Source organism: Stegostoma tigrinum, chromosome 2 (genome assembly GCF_030684315.1).
Source record: "Stegostoma tigrinum isolate sSteTig4 chromosome 2, sSteTig4.hap1, whole genome shotgun sequence".
Taxonomy (NCBI): domain Eukaryota; kingdom Metazoa; phylum Chordata; class Chondrichthyes; order Orectolobiformes; family Stegostomatidae; genus Stegostoma; species Stegostoma tigrinum.
The window spans coordinates 78367141-78390433 of record NC_081355.1 but is presented as its reverse complement, the minus strand read 5'-3'; the positions used below and the strand labels follow the sequence as shown (position 1 = coordinate 78390433).

The 23293-nt window shown below is 39.2% G+C and overlaps 1 protein-coding gene across 5 annotated transcripts in view; it reads right to left on the bottom strand.

Moving 5' to 3' along the window:
* The window catches only part of vwde (von Willebrand factor D and EGF domains), a 221177-nt gene that overhangs the window by 87906 nt on the left and 109978 nt on the right, over nucleotides 1–23293 (bottom strand). For all 5 annotated transcript variants that reach the window (XM_048562926.2, XM_048562945.2, XM_059654906.1 and 2 more), the window contains exons 8-11: nucleotides 20074–20297; nucleotides 9959–10032; nucleotides 5782–6055; nucleotides 101–309 (exon numbers count right to left, since the gene is read on the bottom strand). In XM_048562926.2, coding sequence (XP_048418883.2) covers nucleotides 101–309; nucleotides 5782–6055; nucleotides 9959–10032; nucleotides 20074–20297 — 781 coding nt within the window. The remainder of the gene's footprint in view (nucleotides 1–100; nucleotides 310–5781; nucleotides 6056–9958; nucleotides 10033–20073; nucleotides 20298–23293) is intronic.

Sequence of the window (23293 nt, the reverse complement as noted above, 5' to 3'; positions counted from 1 at the left end):
TCCATTGACAGTATGAGGGCAAGGTTTTTATAAAGGCCATGCATTGTACTCCATTAGATTAACAGCCAACTGATACTAAACATTTAAAATTTATGCATACCTCCAACTTTCAATGAAGCCATCAAGGTTATCAACCTTTTCTTGAATTAAGAGCTCAGCTGAATTGTGAAAATCATTATTCATATCACCATCAAATGTGCCACAAAGACCTCTGGTACTTTGGAAGTCTGCACCTGGTGCTCTAAGTGTTAAACTCATTCCCCACTCACCCACATCAGCACGGATAAATGCTCCAGAGGAAAATGTGATCTACATGAAGAAATAAAATTGCAGCAAATGTTATTATTTTGGTATACTTAATTGACTCTGTTTGATCCTAATTAGATGATCATACCAACACTAAATTATATCTCTAATTGTTGTAAATAGAGCCTAATGTAGTCTCTCCAATTATATAAAGATAACTGTAATGTTGACAAACATCAGTTTTGTTCTATAAAGTTGTATTATTTATAAACATTGATCAATCTGGAGTAAGGCTCTAATCAAGTGCTGGAACAAAGCACATGAGGGAGACTGACTTTGGAGTCTTGTCAAGGCTAAACTTAATGCTTAGGTCAAATGGGGTGAATGTCTTCAGTCATGCTCCTTCACATATGGAATGCTGATGGCTAGCATTCTTGACCCTGCTACAGAGAGAGGAGGACCAGCAGACTTGAATGGAAGTAGAAAGCACCAAAAGCAAGATGCATCTTATGTACCATCAGTGGAGGAGAGCAAATAGCACTGGGCACTGGTGGAATATGGCAGGGAAGTGGTTTTACATTTGTGAGATGAATGAAATTGCATGCATTTTGACTACCTTTGTTACGTTCTTCCTCTACAACAGGAGATTCAAAAGCATAGTTTCTTTAACAATAATAAGTAGGACTTCTGGGTTAGGGTATATCCATTTATGCAACTCTCTGCACCAGAGAAATGCCAAGCACTCACAGGCCCCAGCCTTGTTAGCATCTCTTCCCATCACTACCATTCGCCTCTGGCCCTATTAGCACTAGGCCTGCTTTCTCTAGTCCAGCAGCTTTGTTCATCGAATTATAAAATTGTTACAATACAAAAGGAGAATATTTGGCCCATTGTGTCTATACCAGATCTCCAAATATGCAGCATGCCTTTATATTAGCCTCCTACCCTTTCTCTACAGCTCTGAAATTTGTTTATCTTCAAATAATCATCTAATGCTCTTTAAATGCCTTGATTGAACTGGTTTCCACCACATGTCCACGCAATGCGTTCCAGGCCTGAACAAATTGCTATGTGAAAAAGTTTTATTTTCTCTCATTTTATTTGCTTCTTTGGCAAGTCAGTTTAAAACGTGTTCTCTTGCTCTTACTATTTTTGGGAGTGTCAATAGTTTCTCCATCTGTTAATATCTGTACAATCTGAGAGGGGTGACTGAAACCTAATGGAATTAGGGAATAGATACACTCATAGTCACAGTAATGTATAGCATGAAAACAGAACATTTGGGGTCTAACTCATCCATGCTGACATAGATATCCAAGATAAATCAATTTTCCAGCATTTGGCCCATAGTCCTCTAAACCGTTCCTATACATATACCAATCCAGATACCTTTTAAGTGTTGTAATTGTACCAGCCTCACTTTGTCTGACAACTCATCTCATTACACACCACCCTCTGTGACAAAGTTGCCCCTTAGGATCCTTTCATATCTTTCCCCTCTAAATCTTTCCCCATAGAAACTTACGCCCTCTAGTTTTTGATTCCCCACCCTGGGAAAAGACCTTCTCTGCTTACACTATCCATGCCCCTCATGATTTTATAAACATCTATATAAAGTCATCTCTCAGTCTCTGACGCTCCAGAGAAAATAGCCCCAGCCTATTCAGCCTTTCCCTATAGCACAAACTCTCCAATTCTGGCAACATCCTTGTAAATCTTTTCTGAACCCCTTCTAGTTTCACAACATCCTTCCTAAAGCAGAGAGATCAAAATTGCACACAGTATTCCAAAAGTGGCCTAACCAATGTCCTGAACAGCCAGAACATGACCTCCAAACTCCGATACTCAATGCACTGACCAATAAAGGCAAGTATACCAAATGCTTTCTTCACCAACCAGTTTACCTGTTACTCTACTTTCAAGGAACTATGAACTTGTACTAAAAGGTCTCTTTGTTCAGCAACACTCCCTAGGACCTTACCATTAAATATATAAGTCCTGCCTGGCTTGAACTGCCTTTCCAAAATGCAGCACCTCACATTTATCTATATTAAATTTGATCTGCCATTCCTCGGTTTATTGGCCCACATGATGAAGGTCCTGTTGTACTCTGAGGTAACCTTCTTCGCTGTCTACTACACTTCCAATTGTGATGCCATCTACAAATTTACTAACCATACCTCCCATATTCACATCCAAATCATTTATATAAATGACAAAAAGCAGTGAACCAATCCTTGTGGCACACTGTTGGGTCACAGGCTTCCAGTTTGAAATGCAACCCAATGTCCTCTATTTTTGAGCCAGTTCTATATCCAAATGGCTAGTTCTCCCCACATTTCATGTAATCTAACCCTGCGAAGCAGTCAACCATGAGAAAGTCAAAAAAGTGTGGAGGTGAAAAGCCCAGCAGGTCAGACAGCATCTGAGGAGCAGGGAAGTCAATGTTCTGGGTTGGAACCTTTCTCCAGGATTGGCCAACCCGAAATGTTGACTTTAATGCTCCTCAGATGCTGTTTGACCTGCTGTGCTTTTCCAGCTTCACATTTTTTAACTCTAGCTTCCAGCATTTTTAGTCCTTCCTGCTACCATGAGGAACTTTTTCAAACGCCTTAGTGAAGTCCATATAGATTATGACCACCGCTCTGTCCTCATCAATCTTATTTGTCACTTCTTCACAAACCTCAATCAAGTTAGTGAGACACAATTTCCAATGCACAAAGCCATGCTGACTATCTCTAGTCAGTCTGATAGATATCTATTAACGGTTGACTGGGTGTGAGTTGTGCGTACAAATAAAACAAGCAAGGAAAGAACAGAGTTTTTGGTGTGCGTGTGAACTAAAATAAAACTAACTAGAGAAGTATATGACTGCCAACTAATATTTTAAACAGAAGTATTTAACACTGTCTAGTTTGCTGAGAACACTCAAGACATTGAAAGCTTTAATTAAATCTCCTGTTAGCTTCTTCTCTTCAAGGAAAGCAGTCCAACTTCAGCTGAGATACAGAGAGGTCTCAATGTCCCAGTAAGTGAACTACAAGTGGTTACTATGCAAGTACAGCAGGGTAACTCACAGCATACTATGCTTCATTGTGAGAGGAATAGAATGCAAGAGAAGGGAGGATACAGCTTAAGTTATACAGGGCATTGGTGAGACTGCAATGAGGTACTATGTCCTGTACTTGGTCACTGTACTTACAGAAGGATAGTAATGCTTTGGAAGCAGTTCAGAGAAAGTTTACAAGATTAATATCTTGAATGAGCAGACTGCCTTATAGGAAAAGCTAGACAGGCTACGCCTGTATTGCCTGGAGTTTAAAAGGGTCAGAGGTAATTCAATTGAAACCTATAAGATCCTGAGGGGATTTGACCAGATAGACTTTGAAAGGGTGTTTCTTCTTGTAGAGGAATTTAAAACGATGGGTGTGCCCATTTAAGTCAGAGATAACTAAACATTTTTCATCTGTCAGAGAGAGTTTCGTAATTCCTTTCCTCAAAAGGCAGTGGATGTAGAATTGTTACTTTTTTTTAAGGCAGAGGTTGACAGATTCAAGATTACCATGGGGTGAAAGATTATCAGGGATGTGTAGGAATGTAGAGTTGAGATTAAAATCAGATCAGCAATGATCATACTGAATGGCAGAGCAGTCTTGAAGGACTGAGTAGCCTACTGTTATTCCTTGTTTGTATGTGCAATTTTTCTTCACAAATAAGGTTTCTCAATCCTGAAATAATTCTTGTAAACCTCTCATGCACTCCGTTCCATGCAGTCTCATCATTTCCTAAGTATGACACTGAGCATGACCTCTGTATTTGAGAACTCTATGCCCCTACTAAAGTCTTGGATGCTGTATGTCATACAGTCAAGAGTCAGAATTATAAAACACGGAAACAGTCAATTTGTTCCAACTAGTCCACGCCGACCATGTTCCCAAACTGAACTGGTCCCACCTGCCTGCACTTGGGCCATTTATGTCCAAACATTTCCTATTCACAAATTTATCCAGAAGTCTTTTAAACACTAACTGTACCTGCATCCACCATTTTCTGTGGTAGGTCATTTCACGTATGAACTATTGTGTCTGTAAAAAAGTTGTCCCTCATGTCCTTTAAATTTTTCTCCTCTCACCTTAAAAATCTGCACCCAACTTTTGAACTCCCACACCTTCCGAAAGACTCATCCTATTCATTTTATCTATACCCTTCATGATTTCATAATCCTCAATAAGGTCACCCCTCCACCTCCTACTCTCCAGCGAAAAATATTCCAGTCTTTCCAGTTTCTCAAATCTCAAACTCTTCAATGCCAGCAACATCCTGGTAAATCTTTTCTGAACCCGCTCTAGTTTAATAATATCTATCCTATAACAGGGCAACCAGAAACACGCACAGTGCTCCAGAAGAGGCCTCATCAACATCCTGTTCAACCTCAACACAACATCCTAACTCTTATACTCAAGGCCTGAACAATGAGGGTAAGTATGCTAAACACCATCTTAATCACCTTGTCTACCTGTGATGCAAATTTCAAAGAATTATGTACCTGAATCCCTAGGTCTCTCTGTTCTACAGCACTACACAACCATTGATTCTATAAATCCTGTCCTTGTTTGTATTACCAAAATGCAATACCTCACATTTATCCAAATTAAACTCTGTTTGCCACTCCTCAGCCCATTGACCAAATTGGACAAGGTTTCTTTGTAATATTAGATAACCTTCTTCACTGTCTACCACCTATCAATTTTGATGTCATCTGCAAACTTACTAGCCATGCCTCCTATATTCTCATCCAAATCATTAATATAAATAACAAACAAAAGTGGATCCAGTAACAATCCACGTACCACACCATTGATCACAGGCCTCCAGTCTGAACAGCAACCCTCCACTATCACCATCCTCTGTCTCCATCTGTCCTGCCACAGTTAATAAATTGTACACCTACACATCAAGAGCTTCTGCTCTTGCACATTCTGGAGAGTAGTTCCTTTCATTTTATACTGTCTCTGACTTTTTGACCAAAGTAACTTACAGCGAAATAATATAATAAACATTTATTATTCTTGCTGGATAGCTAAGTTACATTGGTTGTTTTGGAATATGTACTCATGTTTATCTTAAAGTAAGCTTGGGATAGAAGCAAATAGAAAAAATAAGTTTCTAGAAATTCAAGCGATAGAATAAATTAGAGAGCTCATTCTTCCAAATTAATTACATTTAGATTGCAACTTAAAATAGATCATTTGACACATACATAAAACAAAAATATGTCATGCAGCTAATAAAGTATTTGACCACTGACATAATCAAATGCAATTTCTTAACTAATTCCAAAAGAACTGAGGATACTGGAAATCAAACAAAAAAAAACCTTAATTTTGGAAAAACTCAGATCTGGCAGCTTCTGTGGAGAGAAAGCAGAATTATTATTTCAGGTCCAGTGACCCTTCTTTAGAGCTTTTCTTGACTGTAACTTCATTGAACATGAGACTGTACAAATGTAAAAAGTACAAAAGGAAATATACTTACCGTTATTTTCTTTCCTTGGTAAGATTTAGTGATTTTAACATTGTTACCAGTAATGTCTCGACTTTTCACAGATAAATGTGGTCTGGTTTCATGCAGTTGTCCATTACACATGTCTAAAGAAATAATGTCTCCTCCTTCTTTAGCTACAAATCCACAATTGCAGGAAGCTGGGCAATGGGAACTCCCACAGTCCCACTGACGGACATGCACCTCAAAGTCTCGGGCAGTACTCTTGTACAGTATAAAGGTTCCAGTTTTATAATTATCGTAACGTCTAGGAATGTAAAGAACATATGCTGCAGTTAATAGAAACAACAGCAACAGAATTTGGTATATTGCAAATTTAATAAATGAGATTAGCTAAACGAAAATTATAGTCATAGCAATATTTTATAGTTATAGGAATATTTTGACAGGATCTATTCAATAAACCAGAAATACAGTTATATACATACTGTATAGCATATTTAGGACTATTACAAGTTAATTTAATCAAATGTTACATTTTATAAGGCACACTTAACTCTCTTTCAGTATGGTTTCACAGTCAAAGAATTTGTGGCAATTAAAACAATTTATTTGAAATGCTTTATAGCAACTTAAGGAAGTTTACAATAAAATCTTGAAGAAAAGGTAATAGTTTATAAGTAACTTTTTATGACACCAAGAAAATGATCATGACCTTCTTCAAATTCTGCAATGGGATCTATTATTGCAACCTGCCAAGTCACCAGAGTTTAATTTCGCATCCAAAGACAGCACTCCCAACACAGCACAGCATCAGTACTCCATAACTGCTAGAATTATTTATCAATTTGTTTCAGTTGAGGAGGCAAACAATTTCAGTGGCATCACAAAATCTGTAACAATCACTTAAATCATTAGTTAGTGGAAATTCAATATGAGGAATGAACAGTGAAATAGAGAGCAAACACCACCTTTCAGTAATGGCCCACATTTTAGAATAATTTGCACATTTTGTCTTTACGATCACTACATGATGTGGTACTAAATTATTCCTTTTTTGTTGGCCTCTTTGTTGTTTAATGGAGAATGGCATGGAATAGGACATTTTTTATTTGAAGAGAGGAGCAGAAAATCAAAACAGAAGTAAAATTAGAGGTCAGTATTATTTGTTCTGATTATTATCACCTATTGTAAGAGATGTAACTATTTTCCTAATCAACCTGTTCAGAGATGTTATGACACACCTCTGGAGCTAGTCCGCCTTGAACCCAGAACTCCCAGTCCAGGGCTAAAGATACTACCACTGCGTCAAAAAGAGGATGCAGGAGTAGGGGTTTCTCCATCTTCTTGCATTTTCCTTAAGATTTTCTAAACACCAAGGTCCCCCACAATTCGTCCGTAGCCTGCATTCACCCCATCAACAGCACAGATTGACAACCAGATGAGGGAACTGTAGCAACATTTGTGGATACTTCAAAAAAAAGAGGTGATAAGGAAGGTATTAAGGATAACGCAAGAATCTAGAGCAAAATATAGGCAGGTTATGACAGTGAGCAAAAACCTGGCAGAGTGAAGATAATGTAGTGAAATGTATAGTAATGCACTTTGGCTTGTAGGATGAGGAATTGAATATTAGTTAAATGGCAAAAGACTGCAGAGAGCTATAGCAGGGTGGGCGTGGTCTTTGTATGCAAACCACTAAAAGCTAGCATACAAGTTCAACATCTAACAAGGAGTACAAATAGAATGTTGGCCTTTATTTCAAAAGCAAAGGAGTACATTTTGGAAGATCAAGTTTGAAAGCAGAATACAGGGTGAACGGAAAGATTCTTGGCAGTGTGGACGAGCAGAGGGATCTCAGGGTTCATGTTCACTGTTCCCTGAAAGCTACCACCCAGGTGGATAGAGTTGTTAAGAAGGCGTATGGTGTGTTAGCTTTCATTAATAGAGGGATTGAGTTCAAGAGCCGTGAAGTTATGCTCCAGCTATATAAAACCCTGGCTTAGCCACACCTGGAGTATTGTGTCCAGTTCTCGTCGCCTCATTACACGAAAGATGTGTAAGTGTTGGAAAAGGTGCAGAGGAGATTTACCAGGATGTTGCCTGGAATGGAGGGAAGGTCTTATGAGGAAAGGGTGAGAACACTCAGACTTTTCTCTTTAGAAAGGTGACGCAATAGATGTGTACAAAATGATCAGAAGTATAGATAGAACGGACAGCCAGAGACCTTTTCCTAGGGTGGAAGTGGCTATTATGAGGAGGCATAGTTTTAACGTGAGTGGAGGTAGATACAGGGTAGATGTCAGAGGTAGTTTCTTTACTCAGAGTGGTCGGGACGTGGAATGCATTGCCAGAGAGGGTAGTGAAGTCAGCCTCATTAGGGCATTTAAGCGGCTATTAGATAGGCATATGGATGACAGTATAATGTAGTGGTGGAGGTTAGACAGACCTTAGGATTAGGGTAAAAGTTTAGCACAGTATTGTGGGCTGAAGGGCCTTTATTGTGCTGTACTGTTCTATGCTCTATGTAGAGTACGAAAATAGGGAGGTTTGATAAAACTAAATAGAAGCCAAATCACACCTGGAATACTGAGAATAGTTTTGGGCCCCTTTTCCAAGTAAAGTCATTCTGGCATTGGAGGTAGTCAAGAGAAGGTTCACTGTTTTGATCACAAATATACAAGCATTTTCTCATGAAAAGAGGTGGAGCCAGTAGGCCTGTACTCATTGGAGTTTAGAAGAATGAGAAGTGACTTTACTGAAAATCTAAGATTTAGGAGTGGGGGGGGAAGGTGACGGGGTAGATGGAGAAAATGTTATTTCTTCTAGTGGGAGAATCTAGGACCAAAAAGCATATCAGATTACACATCACCAATTTAAGACAGAGATGACGAGGAATTTCCTTTCTTAGAAGATAATAAATTTGTGATTCTTTATCACAGAGGGCTGTTGAGGCAAGGTCTGAGATGGATAGATTTTAAAATTATTATTAGAGTCAAGGGTTATGGAAAAAGGCAGGTGGTTGAGATGCAGGTTATCAAATCAGACACGATACAGTGATTAGCAGAATAAACTCGATAGGCCGAATAGCCTACTGATGCTCCGACATCTTATGGTCTTATTTTCTGCATAAGCACCAACCTGATTTAGCAGTTTCAAACCATGTACAGCAGAAAAGCAGACTGCAGTGAAGCAGCAAGGACAGAAAAATTAATGTGGGGGTCAAGGGAAAGATAAGATATGTGGGTGGGAGAAATGATTGTATGTACGCCCTGGGGAAAGAGGAAGACAGTGGTTAAGCAAAGGATGGGTGAGGAAGCTCAAATCGTGTCAGTAGGATATAGGGGACTCTGCAGTATTCAGAGACAACCTTGTAGAGTCTGAAGGGAAACTTCCTGTTCCTCCAAACACAAAGGCACGCTGCAAAGCTATTTACCTGATATGTCACATTTTCTTGCCTTTATTTACAGGTTGAGCTAACCGAGGCCTTTGGAATTTATGTTGACCAAGGTTAAAAACAGAATTGCTGTTAAAATGGCAGGACATGACCCTGTTAAAACATTTCAAAGGCTCACATGTCCCTTAGAGTGAATTGTTTGCCTTTGCTTCAGCTTGCTTCAATTCAAACTGGAAGTGTGTGAGATCAAGGCAGGGTTGGGTTCCTGTTTCAGATTTGTTAGCTACTCAGTCTCCCAGAGAACAAAATCTATCAGTTTTGTGGAGCTAAATTACCCAGCACGTGTACCCCATTCTGCTTGGGTTCCTGTTTCAGATTTGTTAGCTACTCAGTCTCCCAGAGAACAAAATCTATCAGTTTTGTGGAGCTAAATTACCCAGCACGTGTACCCCATTCTGCTTGGGTTCCTGTTTCAGATTTGTTAGCTACTCAGTCTCCCAGAGAACAAAATCTATCAGTTTTGTGGAGCTAAATTACCCAGCACGTGTACCCCATTCTGCTTGGGTTCCTGTTTCAGATTTGTTAGCTACTCAGTCTCCCAGAGAACAAAATCTATCAGTTTTGTGGAGCTAAATTACCCAGCACGTGTACCCCATTCTGCTCTCCTATTGAGTATCATTTGCACAAGATGACAGGGTAGCCACCAATTCCTGTTGTGATAATATATGTTCTCTGAGGCAACTTGAAAATTGAGCAACACAAGTTGAGAATAGACAACAAGCAATTTAAATGACAAAGATAATTGCAAATTACCTGCCATCAAATGTGATCAGATGTGGATCTGTATATGAGTAACAATAGGCAGTGGGGACATCTTGCACTCTTATCTAAATTTCAAGGGAGAGAAAAACCAACTGTGTCATTTGGTAGAAGAGCCTCTAATAGTTCAATCCGGCACACCCAGCAAGGAGCTATATTAAGTTATAACATGGGTCAAAGGCCACATGTAACAAGAGAACAAAGTTTCCCACACCTACTCCCTCGTTTTGCAGCTAGTCACTGGGTGCATCAGATTGAAGTGTACAAACATATGCACAGTAAATTTGTAAACTAAAATAAGACAATTAGAAGTTGGACTAAACTATTTCAGATGTAATTTGTTCAAATTTGGCCAAGTCAGCACAAAAGATCAAGGAATTTCCAGACAAATCAAGTTTCCATGATCTTTTGCTTTAATGTAATGGAGTAATATTGCATGTGAAGTTGGCCTCGGTTCAAACTAACCACTATAGTAATTTTACACTAATTGGAGCTGCTCAGAACCTTCAAAGAAGTTCTTCATGTAGAGATTTTTCTAAAAATTAAATTCTAATGTATTAACAATAAAAGATTTAATATTTGATTTTAAAATAATATAAAATGCAGCACTTAAGTATAATGTTTAATATTTAAAGACTTATCAAGAATGTGACTCCTTTATGCTGATAACACAAGTAAATGGGTTTGTATAGATTTTTAAAGTTATTTCATTATATTAAATCAAATTTGCTTACACCATTTTTCAGTGCCACAATTATTTCCTGTTGTATTAGTAAACTCTTTCAACTCTTAAAAGTAACAAGAACATTTTCAATATAATTAAAACACAAACGTTGCCCAACTGCATTGGCGATTACCAGGTTTCACATTTAGCAATACCCAAAGAGATTCTGCAGAAACTGGATCAAAAACAAATTTTTAAAAACAAATAATTGGAAGAGAAGTCAACAAATACATTCGACGTGGAAATAGTGGGCTACTTAGCTTTTTTTTAAAAAAAACCCAAAAATACACCAATAGGATTGAAACAATTACAAATAAAATAGCATATTGTGGTGCAGCATACAATCAGCCTTACATCTAACATTACCGTCATGGTGATGAAAGTCTGAAGTCCCACTGCTGAGATTTGCAACAACTGCTGTTGCCACTGTTGCTGCCCCTCACAAGATGATTCACTGACTGTAAACAATCTTGAGTCAATTGCTCCATCAATTGCCAGAAGAATAGACAGGGATGGTGAGGCTGGGGTGGGAAGGGCTCAACAACAACCTGTCCTTCAGTTGTTGCAATTAATAATAAATGACCATGTTATTCGGTGACATATGCATGCAATGACAGGACACAGGAGCTGGAGTAGGCTATACAGGTTATCAAGCCTGCACCACTACTTAATACAATCATGGCTGATATTGGGTTTCTACCCCACTTTCTTGTCTGCTCTTCCTAACTCTTGAATCCCTCAGATTCACACCTTGGGTGGCTCACAGATAACAGTGCAGTTTCTCCCTGGGATCCCCTGACAGGGTGGGTAGTTCACTTTAATAGGCACAGGTGAAGAAGGGCTGACTGACCAAGCTAGCCAAAATGAAGAATGCAGTCCAGGCCACTAGCTGTAGGATTGTCCAAAGGAACTGGCAGCTGTGTTGCAATTGCATGAATATCCTTGCTCATTTTACCAATATGTGTAGTTGGCACTTCATTTAGGGGCTGGCAATTGGCACTGGTGATGGTGAAGTTGGTTGACAGTGAATACTCATGCTGCAGTAGATTCAGTAAGAAGAATAACTACGTTTCACTCAATGGGCATTTATCTGTCACTGGTGGCAGTTTCAAAGTGGTCACATGTTAAGTATTTGAATGGGCATTTGGCCCCTGTGTCCATCTTACTCAGGAAAGCAACATTTATTCTTATGGGGAAGAAGAAAGCTCACAATGCCAAAGAAAAGGTCAGGCCAACATTGGAGGAGACAGTTCAGCTCATGGGGGCTGCTATCTTTTCTCTCGCCTGCATGTAGGGCCTCCTCCATGAAGAGACTAACAACTCATACACAGAAAGCTACTTGCAGCAAAGGAGTTAGTGGATGCTGGAGACTTACAGAGGCTGATATGCCTTCACTTTGTCCATGCGCCCTATGCAGCACTGGCAAAGAAAGAGAGGTGTGTGTACCTAGTCCTCAGACTACCCAGGTCAGTAGGGTGGTGAGGGGGGGAGCCTGCAGGGTACCAGTGTGCCATAGAAGGGAGGAGAATTGGCTACATTCTGTCCTTGGGACTGTTCCCTGGGTGTTCCACATCTGGGCAACGGTTCCTCTGCTATTATTAAGCAATCACAGTGTTAACGGAACTCCCGAATTTTTGCAGGAACCCGTCAGGATGCCAAGGCCTTCGGGGCCTCAGATGACTAAGGGTTGATCACTAAGGTCACGTAAATATACAGGACAGTAAGCTCCACAGCTTTTCTACGTAGCAGCTAGCAGTGAAGGACAAGCATCATACAGGAGCATGGGAAAGAGAATTAAGAAAACCAACCAGCTACATTTGGGGTTCATGATTTGACACATTGTTAAGGAATTATTCTTGTATCTGTTTAACTTTGTAATGCTCATGCATCTCCTTCCTTCCTTCCTTACTGGCAGCCCTCTGCCACGTCAGGAGTACTTGGCTCACCTCAAATGCTGCTTGTGATAGATCATCACACATCTGATGCATGAATTGTCCACATTTTTAATGCAAGGAGGTGCAGCAAAATAATAGATAAGTCTTTGGTCATTGATGAGACAGCACCTGAAGCACTATGGACAATTGCAATCTCCCTCCTTATCGAAGGATATACTTGCATTGGAAGCAGTTCAGGAAACATTCAATGGACTGATTCCTGGGATAATATTTGAGGAAAGATTGAGCAGTTTGTTTAGTTTTAAAAGTAAGCATGGTGATCTTTTTGAAACATAAGATTCCAATCTGTGTCAACAGAGTAAAGGCTGAGATGATGTTTCTCCTGGAGAGTTTCTAGAATTAGGAAGCAAAATTGAATATCAAGTGGGCTCTTGCTTAACAATAAAAAGAAAAATAATTTCTTCTCTGTTGGTTATCAACCTTTGGATTTCTCATCCACAGTAAACAGTGGTTGTTGGGTCATGGAAAATATTCGAAGCAAATTTTTGAGACAAAGTAGGCAGGGTTTTGATCTATAACAAGGTCAACAGGGCAGGGAGGAAAGTGGAGTTAAGAACACAAACAATTCAGCCATGAATTTATTCAATGACAAATGGCCTCCTTCTGCTTCTGCTGATTATGCGGACACAACATCAGGAAATTTTCAACAAAGGAAATGTTAAGTGCATCAAGATGACGGACCTTTATAATATTGTAACGATGAGGTAGTAAGGGTCAGTCAACCTCCAGAAGATTGGTCCTTGTCTGCTGCCTGCTGTATTGACTGATCATCAGCTTCTTCCACATTCTCCATATCAGAGGAGCTCTCACAATTTACTCTATCATTGGTCAATGCCTTCGTCCTTTGCAACATCAAGTTTTATAAATCACAGCAGACACCATGATCTACAAGACTCTAACTTAGGCAAATTAACAGGTACATCAGATTGATCCAGGCATCTGAATCATATCTTCATGTAACTTATAGACTGATCAGGTTGCCCTACCCAAGATTTTCATCTCATTTCTCACATTTCCGAGGCCATATCCTTTGTCACCAAGAATCTAAAACTTTAAGACAAGCAACTAGACAGAAAAGCTGAGGAAAATCAGAGTGCCTGTGTAATGCTTGCTTTGTTTGCCAAGCACAGCTGCAAGACATGTTAGTGGTGGTCACAAGTCAGCAGTGTACTGGAGAAATACTGGATAACAAAACGTGAAGCTGGATGAACACAGCAGGCCAAGCAGCATCTCAGGAGCACAAAAGCTGACGTTTCAGGCCTAGACCCTTCGTCAGAGCTCTGATGAAGGGTCTAGGCCCGAAACGTCAGCTTTTGTGCTCCTGAGATGCTGCTTGGCCTGCTGTGTTCATCCAGCTTCACACTTTTGTTATCTTGGATTCTCTAGCATCTACAGTTCCCATTATTACTGGAGAAATGCTGTTCTTTTTTGTTGATGATGGCGAAATGGATGCTTTGACAGCTATATGTGTGCACTCTACCACACTGGGAAATCCAATATTGGCTCTGAAGCTGATGGCTCTGCCATGTTGCTAGATCAGTACAATATCTTTGATTGATATAGCAGCATTGACAAAGCCAGACATTGTTATCCTTCCTTGACTGCCTTCAAGGGGCTGAGATGTCTTTGGAACCAAAGCAGACATATGCTCAGTGTTTCTTGGTGGGGAGTTCCAAAGTGTGATTTCATGACAGTGAAGCAGTAGCAATATAGCTCCAAATGAGGATAGTGTGTGGGTTGGAGAGGAACTTGCAGGTTGTAGTGTTCAATACTTTTTCTGCCTTTGTCCTTCCAGTTGGTGGGAGGGGCTACAGGTTTGGAAGATGCTTTGAATGAGCTTTATTCAGTCACTGATGAATAAATGGATTAACCCACGAAGATATTGCTGTTCATGGAAATGCACTACAGGGTTCCTTCATCTGTATGCAGGCAGGGGCTTCTGTTTTCTTTCGCACTCTTTCGCCCACTCTCACATTATTCTCTGCCAGGCTCTCTCTCTGGCAGGGTGCATTACTGTTCAGATGCAGATCATGCTCCCTCTCTCAGCAGCTCTTCCTCACTGCCTCCTAAGTGCACAATGTCTATGACAAGTGGATACACTCAGCTTCTAGGACCTCTCATTTATTTGGTTCCTTCAGCCACTCTTATTTTCAAATCCACACAAAAATTTATTCCAGAAGAAGGAGAAATAGGATAATGATCAAGAAATCAGTTTCATTTCACTGATGTTGATAGAGTAATAAGTATTGGCCATGTCACTGCCCTGTGTTTTTCAGAATAATGCTGTGGTACTCATGTCCAGGAGAGGAGACCAGCACATTTTTTAATATTTCATCTGAAGAAGCATCGCCTCCAACACTGTAGCACGCACTTAGCACTTCAGTGGAGTGCCAATCTAAACTGTTTTTGTCCCCATGCCTCAGGGATGACTTGAACCCACAACTGTCATATTTAGGAATGTGACAGTAATAACTACTAAACCACGGTTGACATTGTTAACACCTTATACTTGTATAGCACCTTTAGCAGAATAAATCATCACAAAGCACTTCATATGAGCATGAATGAAACTAAGCAGAACACTAAGCCTCATGAGATATTAGGGTCATCGATTAAAGGCTTGGTCAAAGTGGTAGGTTTTAAGGAGTATTTTAAAGGAGGAAAGTGAGGTAGAGAGGTGTGGAGAGGGAACTCTAGAGCTTAGATACTAAGCAACTGAAGAAAAGTTCAACAACAATGGTACAACATAAATCAGGGATGTGCTACAGGCTGGAGTTAGATAAGCAGAGATATCTTGGAGGGTTGTGGGCCTAGAGAGGATTACAAAAATAGTACAGGAGGAGGCCATACAGGCATTTGAAAACAATTTAAAAATGAAAATTAAAAATAAAAGTGAATTTTAAAATCAAGGCACTGCATAATTGGGAACTGAATTAAGCCTGTGATTTCTGTTCATGACCCTGGTGATAATTCATTCCTTTGTCAAAACTTAATGGTACATCTGCAGATTTCTTGAGCTTCAAATAACTCTCCATCAGAATAAACAACTACTCGTATATAGCATCTACGGTAGAGAAACATAGAACAGTACAGTACAGGCCCTTTGGCAGACGACATTGTGCCGAACTTTTACCTTAATCCTAAGGTCTATCTGACCTCCACCCCTACCTTATACTATCATCCATAAAGTCCATAACGTCAAGGTGTTTCACAAAAGCTCTCTTAAACAAAGTTTGACACAGAGGTCACAAAACGATATACAATACAGATGAGTTTGAATAAGTAGATTTAATTCAGCATGCTACATAAAAGAGAAATAAGAATGCATGCAATATTCAAGTAAATTAGCATTTCACATTCAGCTCGCCTAATTACTTTTCTGAGCTTACTACTGGGAAAGATTTTGTTCATGATGCTTGTGGTAAAAAAAGTTAGTTTCTGCATTTCAGAAGTTTTGAGAATCTGATCTAAATGGATCTTAGTTTGGACCTTATCAAGGGATTAAAATCACCAACTACAGCCTATGAAACCTGCAGGTGATGAGCAGGGAGAACAGCTACAAAAGGGACAGAGCTTCACTGAAGTCTCATCCATACACATATAAATGTAGCTGCCCACCTTCCCAGGCCTGTCAGAAGTGCAGTTCTCTTGGAAGCTGAAGTTGTTGCATCATGTGGTACCAAATATTTATACCTCTTCTCGAAGATGGCCCAATCCCAGCTGAACTTTTTGGCCACACACCTTTTTGTGACTTTGAAAGTGAATATCATGCACAACTCCTTTCCATCTTGGTCTTCCACTCACACTTGGGAGAAATAATCAGGAACTTCCAGCTGGGTATACAACAAGGTATAACGTAGGTCACTGTTGCATATTTGTCATATCAGTGATGAGGCAAGTCAAAATAAGTTGGTATTTGGGGATATATCTCTATCTCATTTCCCGCAGTTGCAGGCATGGCTGAACACAGATTCATGGTAATCCTAGCATCTCTCATCAAAAATGAGTGTTTCACATCAACTTCAAGGACCGCTTCTCTCTCAATGTCCACAAAGATATCACAAAGTAAGGCAGAGTCTCGGGAAACAGCCTTTATACTTTCATCCTTCATCAGTCCAAACTATCCAACCTCTTTGGCCCTGAAGCAGTGTAAAGCTGAGCAGCTAAGTTGTCTGTTAGGAGATAAAGGATTCCTTGTTTCAAACCAAGATGATGATTTTCACGAAAAATTCAACCAAATGTCACAAAGCCACATGAATGCCATATCCTGGGATGTAAGCATCGACGGCTAGGCTGACATTTATTTTGTCCATTCTTAATTGCCCTAGGGTAGATGAGCTGCCGTCCATCTCATGTAGGTGTACCAACAGTAGTATTTGGGCGTTTCAGCATTTGACCAGCTTTATTTTGTGTTGGCGGGTCTGCACAACCTCTGCTACTGCAAACTTGATGGCAAGACTGGAAGTAAAATTATACTGAGGTGTTAAAATGTCACAGACAAATCTTCTGAAATGGTTTTTGGGCTGAGCACATGATATCAAGACCAATGTTTTAAATGTGGAATAAACAATATAATGTGCTGCCAACACATTGTATCAGTCAGCATCTATAGAACTGATGCATTGAATCATATATTCTAGAAACCAGCTCTGGCAATATTTGCAAATAATTATGCTAGTTATAATTTCTTCTGTGTCAACTTGAACATGTTTCTATCATACAGAGTCCACATACCATTGGTGCTCACTCATATGCCTGCTAGCAAGGTAAAAGAATCTCCTCAAACTGTAAATCATGCTTAAGACAAATAATTGATTACATACAGGTAATTTGAATACCATAATCCCATTTCAGGGCTATGTATTCATTACAAACTGATTGACCTATAGTATTCTGGTTTGCAAAGTCAGCTGTATTTCTCACTGAAATTATTACCTTACAATTGCTACTGAATATTCATTATCTTCACTGAATATAAAGTGCACAGTTAATTTCCAGTGTTCAGTTTTAAAGAAGATATTAATACTGCAGCGTTGATTTGAAGTGGTACCATTTTTATGTTAACATCTTTTCACATGTTAAAAACTATGGACTTGACTCAAGCTATAACTCTTGCCTCAAATAATGTCACCTGCAATATAACCTGTATGCTTCTAAGTCTTTTTTGATCTGTACATCCTTGGCTTGCTGTGATCTGCCTATGTCGCTTTTCATTGTTTTTCGGTACCCATGACAATAAGATCAATCAATATTATATTCACTATGCCCATCAGGCTGTGGTTTCTTTTTAAAATAACTTGTTGTGTAAAAATGGTATTAAATCTACGTGTGAATTTTCAGTACGCAGCAGTAACAGTCAGTATATCAACCTGTTCATACAAAACCCCCTTACTGACTACTTTTACACATGTATTTGCCAAACTAATTTGGTTAACATCAGTGTTACACTTTCATTTGGGATATTCAATATATTAATTGAAAATAACTTCAAGCAAGTTCAATTTAACAGGCTCAACAAAAATACTCTAAAACAGTAGGCCAGGCAGCATCAGAGTAGGAAAATTGACACTTCAGGTTGGGACCCTCCATCAGGAATGGTTTCACTTTGGGGTTATAACTCACTCATAGACAGTAGGAACTGCTGATGCTGGATTCAGAGCTAACACAGTGTGGAGCTGGAAGAACATAGCAGGCCAGGCAGCATCAGAGGAGTAGGGAAATTGACAAAGCATTCCGTCCCAAAATGTCGATTTTCCTGCTCCTCTGATGCTGTTTGGCCTTCTGTGTTCCCCCAGCTCCGCACTGTGTTAGCTCTGATTCCAGCATCGACAGTTCCTACTATCTCAACTCTAAAGCAGTGTTGCCCAATACATTATTTCTCTGTCAAATACAGATTTGCTGAATTGCATTCTTGATTCATAAATTGAAATTTAATTGACACCATACCAGTATTCTGTAGAGGTGTGTACAATGATTTTTTGTACTATTTGATAAAATTATAAGATAAAAAGTAAAACTTACACAACATTTTTGGTTATTGCAAATCATTTAATTCCTCAATTACTGAATGGTGGTAGATTTTTAAGTAAATGCCCAGGTGACATATATCCATCTAGACCGTAAGCATTCTTTACAAAAAAAAAGACAGCATCTGGAAAACCCAGGTTACGCATTCAGAGATTTTTGAAACTTGATCCTAAGTGATTCATAGCATACTAGATAGATCACTACCTTTATATCATTCTTGCATTCACAAGCCAGCGTGTTGATTTCATTATATTTAGTTTTCATATTTGATTGCCAACATTGGAAATGCCAATTACTTTCTCTTCTTAATGGGAAACATTCTCTGTGCAAAATTTTGTCAGCCACACCAGGAGAAACCAGGCCAATTAAAATGTTCCTGCATAAACACATTCCGTGCTTCCGTATAAACAAATTAGACAATTTACTAAACAATTGATGGCTTAGCACATCTAGCTTTGGAGAATGTACTTGGGCAGCCCAGTCCACTAATGTAACATTTTATATTTTGGAAGACCAGTATTTAGGCGTACGGCATTGAACCAAAATTCTTTATGCACACATGGACAAACTTCAAATTTTGAAATCAACACTTACATCAACTTCAGCTCAGTGGAAGAGTTATTTCCCTCTCGGCCTGATTTTATTTTAACCAGTGAAAACTGTTACATCATCTCCAAAAATTCATGAAAGACGTCTCAAATTGCCATAAGAGACAACAGCAAAATTTTAAACACTTCTGATTGTGTTTTCTGCAGAACAATATGACTCTAACAAGGACTAAACTTTTTTTTAATTGCTTCACCTTATCTCCTACTTTTGAAGTTTGCCCATGTTATTGACATCCCTTTTGTAAATACAGTTTGTTATTCAATCTGGTTGCATCATTGACAACTGACAATCATGAGCATTTATAGTACAATGCAAAATTAATCAGAATAAAACATGAGCACACTTATTCTGTCTCTGGTGTATCTAAATCACTATGACTATATGTATGAATTTAGTGAAGAGGCATCTTTCATACTATCCTTGTATTAGCTTCAGCATGTTTTGGAAGAACGACTGCCAATTTTTAAAAAATGAATCCAATCTCTCTTTAATTCATATTTAAAATCTCAGTAGACCCTCCAAAAACATTTACTTGCATTCTCTTTTAATTTGAAGAACATTAGTCCTTTAGTGGCTCAACATGATATATGAATACAACTATAAATAAAATTACAAAAGTACATCTTAATATATACATGGAGGTGAATTTCTGCAAGGACTTTCTTAATTAATCACTAGAGCAATTGGTAGTTGACAGTGAAAGACAGGCCATTCAAATTCCTTCTCCTGCAGAAATTCATCCTTCCATATCTCACATGGTTAATATACCATCGGCAAAATACAGTTTTTACAACCTGAACTGGTTCTGGGATGTAACTGTTCCATAAGAAGTTGTCAGTAGCTATGGGCCATGATGTAATTTCAGTCACGCAGTCACCATCCTGCGCAAAATCAGTCACTGCTGTATAGTAAACAGATGATCGGGAACATGCACCTCGATTGCAAGGTGCTTGGAGTAGGTCCACATGACATGAAGAAAGGGCAAGATTTGACGCTGAATATCCAACATTTTGTTCATCTAGGTATGAATGAGAATTAAATTAAACATTTTATGCGACGTGTTTTCCAGTTTTGTTTGCATTATAAATGAAACATGCAGAGAAATCTCTATGTTTGGAGGAAATGGTCTTGTATTGGTGAGGATGTGAACTCGCAACACTGGAGGGATGGACATTACAAATCAAAGTTTGATAATAGGTTTAGAACATTATGGTCTCAAGACCCCTAATAATTTACTTCACCAGATAAAATGTATAAATGAGCACCAGTTATCGTAAGGAAATATCAGGTTACAAAGTTGATTTCTATCTCAGGGTGAGAATTGAGCAGGCAGGAGGGAGGAAATTTGCCAACCATATGGTTTAGCAGCTAAGTTAGAGGGGTCTGTACTGGGAGATTTCGCCGAACAAAATTACACAGGAGCAACAGTGGAGAGATTCGACAGCCCAGCAATTTTGGTCTGCAATGAGTCTGCATTCCACTTCTGGTTGCCAGCCAATAGAAGGCTAAAGGCTAAAGGCTGTCCACTTCCCTTTCTCAGTGCATTTAAATGTCTGTTAGACCATGTAGAGGGCACCAGTTCCAACTTGTACGGGTCATTTGGAAAGAAGCAAAATTAAAGCAGTCAACCATGGTACATATGGAGACAGGCCACTCTCATTGCACCAGACTATCATAACCTCTTCATAATACAGCCTTTGGTGGCAGCTCTGACAGCTTTAATGACAACTACTGGCGTTCAATCCTGGATTTCAATCTCTCCTCCAGTTTCCACAGATGATAGAAAATAGATTTAGGGGCTTACCATCTGTCACGCTTTGTTTGGAAACAATTATTAGAAAGAGAAACAGAATTCAAAAACAAACCAAGTCAAGGTGTATCATAGGAAATCTACAAAACATCCTCTCCCAGGATGACAACATGTCCATTCCCCCATCAGCCTGTCAAGCACTGTAATGTTGAAACTAGGCAACAAATTGAAGCATACACTAGATGGCTGTGATCTAATCAACAGACAGTGAACCCCAAGGCAAAAGCTTTTCAAGGTTAAACATCTTAAGCACTTTGAGAATATAACCAGCAGGCTTTGGCATCCAAGTTGTAGTTGCTAGAGTAACACCTTGTCGCAGCATCAATTGTTGGACGTTGTGGAGAATTAATGAGTAACAAATGAACTGACCTGTATAACCAGAACCAGTCATGCTGCAACAGGGTATGAAGGTAAATAAGAAACCTATGAGATGATCATACAAGGCGATAGGGGACTAGGATAACATTAACTCTAAGTGAATAATGTAAAATATTAGCGGCGACATGAACTAGATGGATTTCTAAGTCAGCTAGTTGACAATAAAGTGTTCTTGACATGATCCGAGAACAGTGAATTAATATGGTCTTATCTGCACACTGTTTATTTAACGACGTAACTTGGAATGCACAAAGGAAGATGGTCAAGATTGCTGGAGAGCCAGAAAGGGAGAGGATCCTGAAGCTACTATTAAGCAATATAAACATGATCCTCCATATTATTTATGAATAAGGCCTGTTGTGCATACTACACTATAATGCAACGATACACAAAATGTGAACAAAGTGTAGAAGGAAGGAGACTAACTAACAGTTGATTCACCAGAATGGTAACATAGCATGTAAATCAGGCTCTGGAGGTTTGGAAAAGGGTGCTATTTACTTTGACCGCTTGCTTTTATACAACTGAAAAATGAAGTGTCTGAGACTTGACAGTTGCCTAAATTCTTTAATTAGTGTTTATGTGACAATAGCCAGTAAAGTGGTATCAGTCCTCATACAGGTATTCAAGGTAAGGATATTAGAGTGTATAAACATTTTGGATGATGGTTGGATGAAGTCTCAATCTAGACAGGAAGATGGTGCCATAGTGGTCATGTGATTGGATAAGTGAACCAGAAGCCAAGCTAATGTTCACTGTAGTTTGAGGAATTCAAATTCAATTCAATTACAAATGGAATTGAAAGTTAGGCTCATGGCCATTATTGAGATTATCTCTGACTGTGACAAATATCCCTGTGGCTCATTAGTCTGCTTTAGGGAAGGAAATTTGCATTCTTATTCAGTCTGCTTGAAATTTTTCTTATAAACACACTGTATTTGTGATATAGCTGCAAGTTCATGGATGGAGTCAATTATGCTCTACACCAGAGGGAAACCTGTAATGCCAATGAAGACCAAAGCTTTGTGTTCCTGGATGTAAGTTTGCTCGCTGAGCTGGAAGGTTCGTTTTCAGACGTTTCGTCACCATTCTAGGTATCATCAGTGAGCCTCCGGTGAAGTGCTGGTGTTATGTCCCGCTTTCTATTTATCTGTTTAAGTTTCCTTGGGTTGGTGATGTCATTTTCTGTTCTTTTTCTCAGAGGGTGGTAGATGGTTACACATTGATTTGGAGCCCATCTGGTGACGAATGGTGACGAAACGTCTGAAAACGAACCTTCCGGCTCAGCGAGCAAACTTACATCCAGAACCTCAACCTGAGCTACAAATCTTCTCAAAACTCACTTTGTGTTCCTGCTTTGCTGCCTCCATGAGAAAATGTTGCATTAAATAACATTATTGAAGCCTGCATTTAGTACCTGCTGAACACAAAAATAAAGTGTGGCTTGACTGGCATTGGTTGATGCTGCCTGTAATGACCCAGTTGTGTTGAAATTCAGAGCCATGGACATCTTCAGTGCTACAAACATGAAAGGTACAACCTATTCGTGAGCTACAGTTGGTGCTACAGCACTGGCACTGATTCCCTCATTAAGCAGAGCTGGCAAGACACATTGTTCTTTCAGTTAATTATGAAGCAATGTTTTGTTCTCATATAAGCACATTACATCAGGCCTCCAGTGCCTCTTTTTCCATGTCAAATTCCTCTGGACGATGTAAGTCTCTGTCCACTGTTTCATTTTCTTCCACCTCATCCTCCAATAATACATCTGTGCTGCCTGAGACATTTATTCACCATGGGTAGAAATCATGCTGCAGCTCTTACAT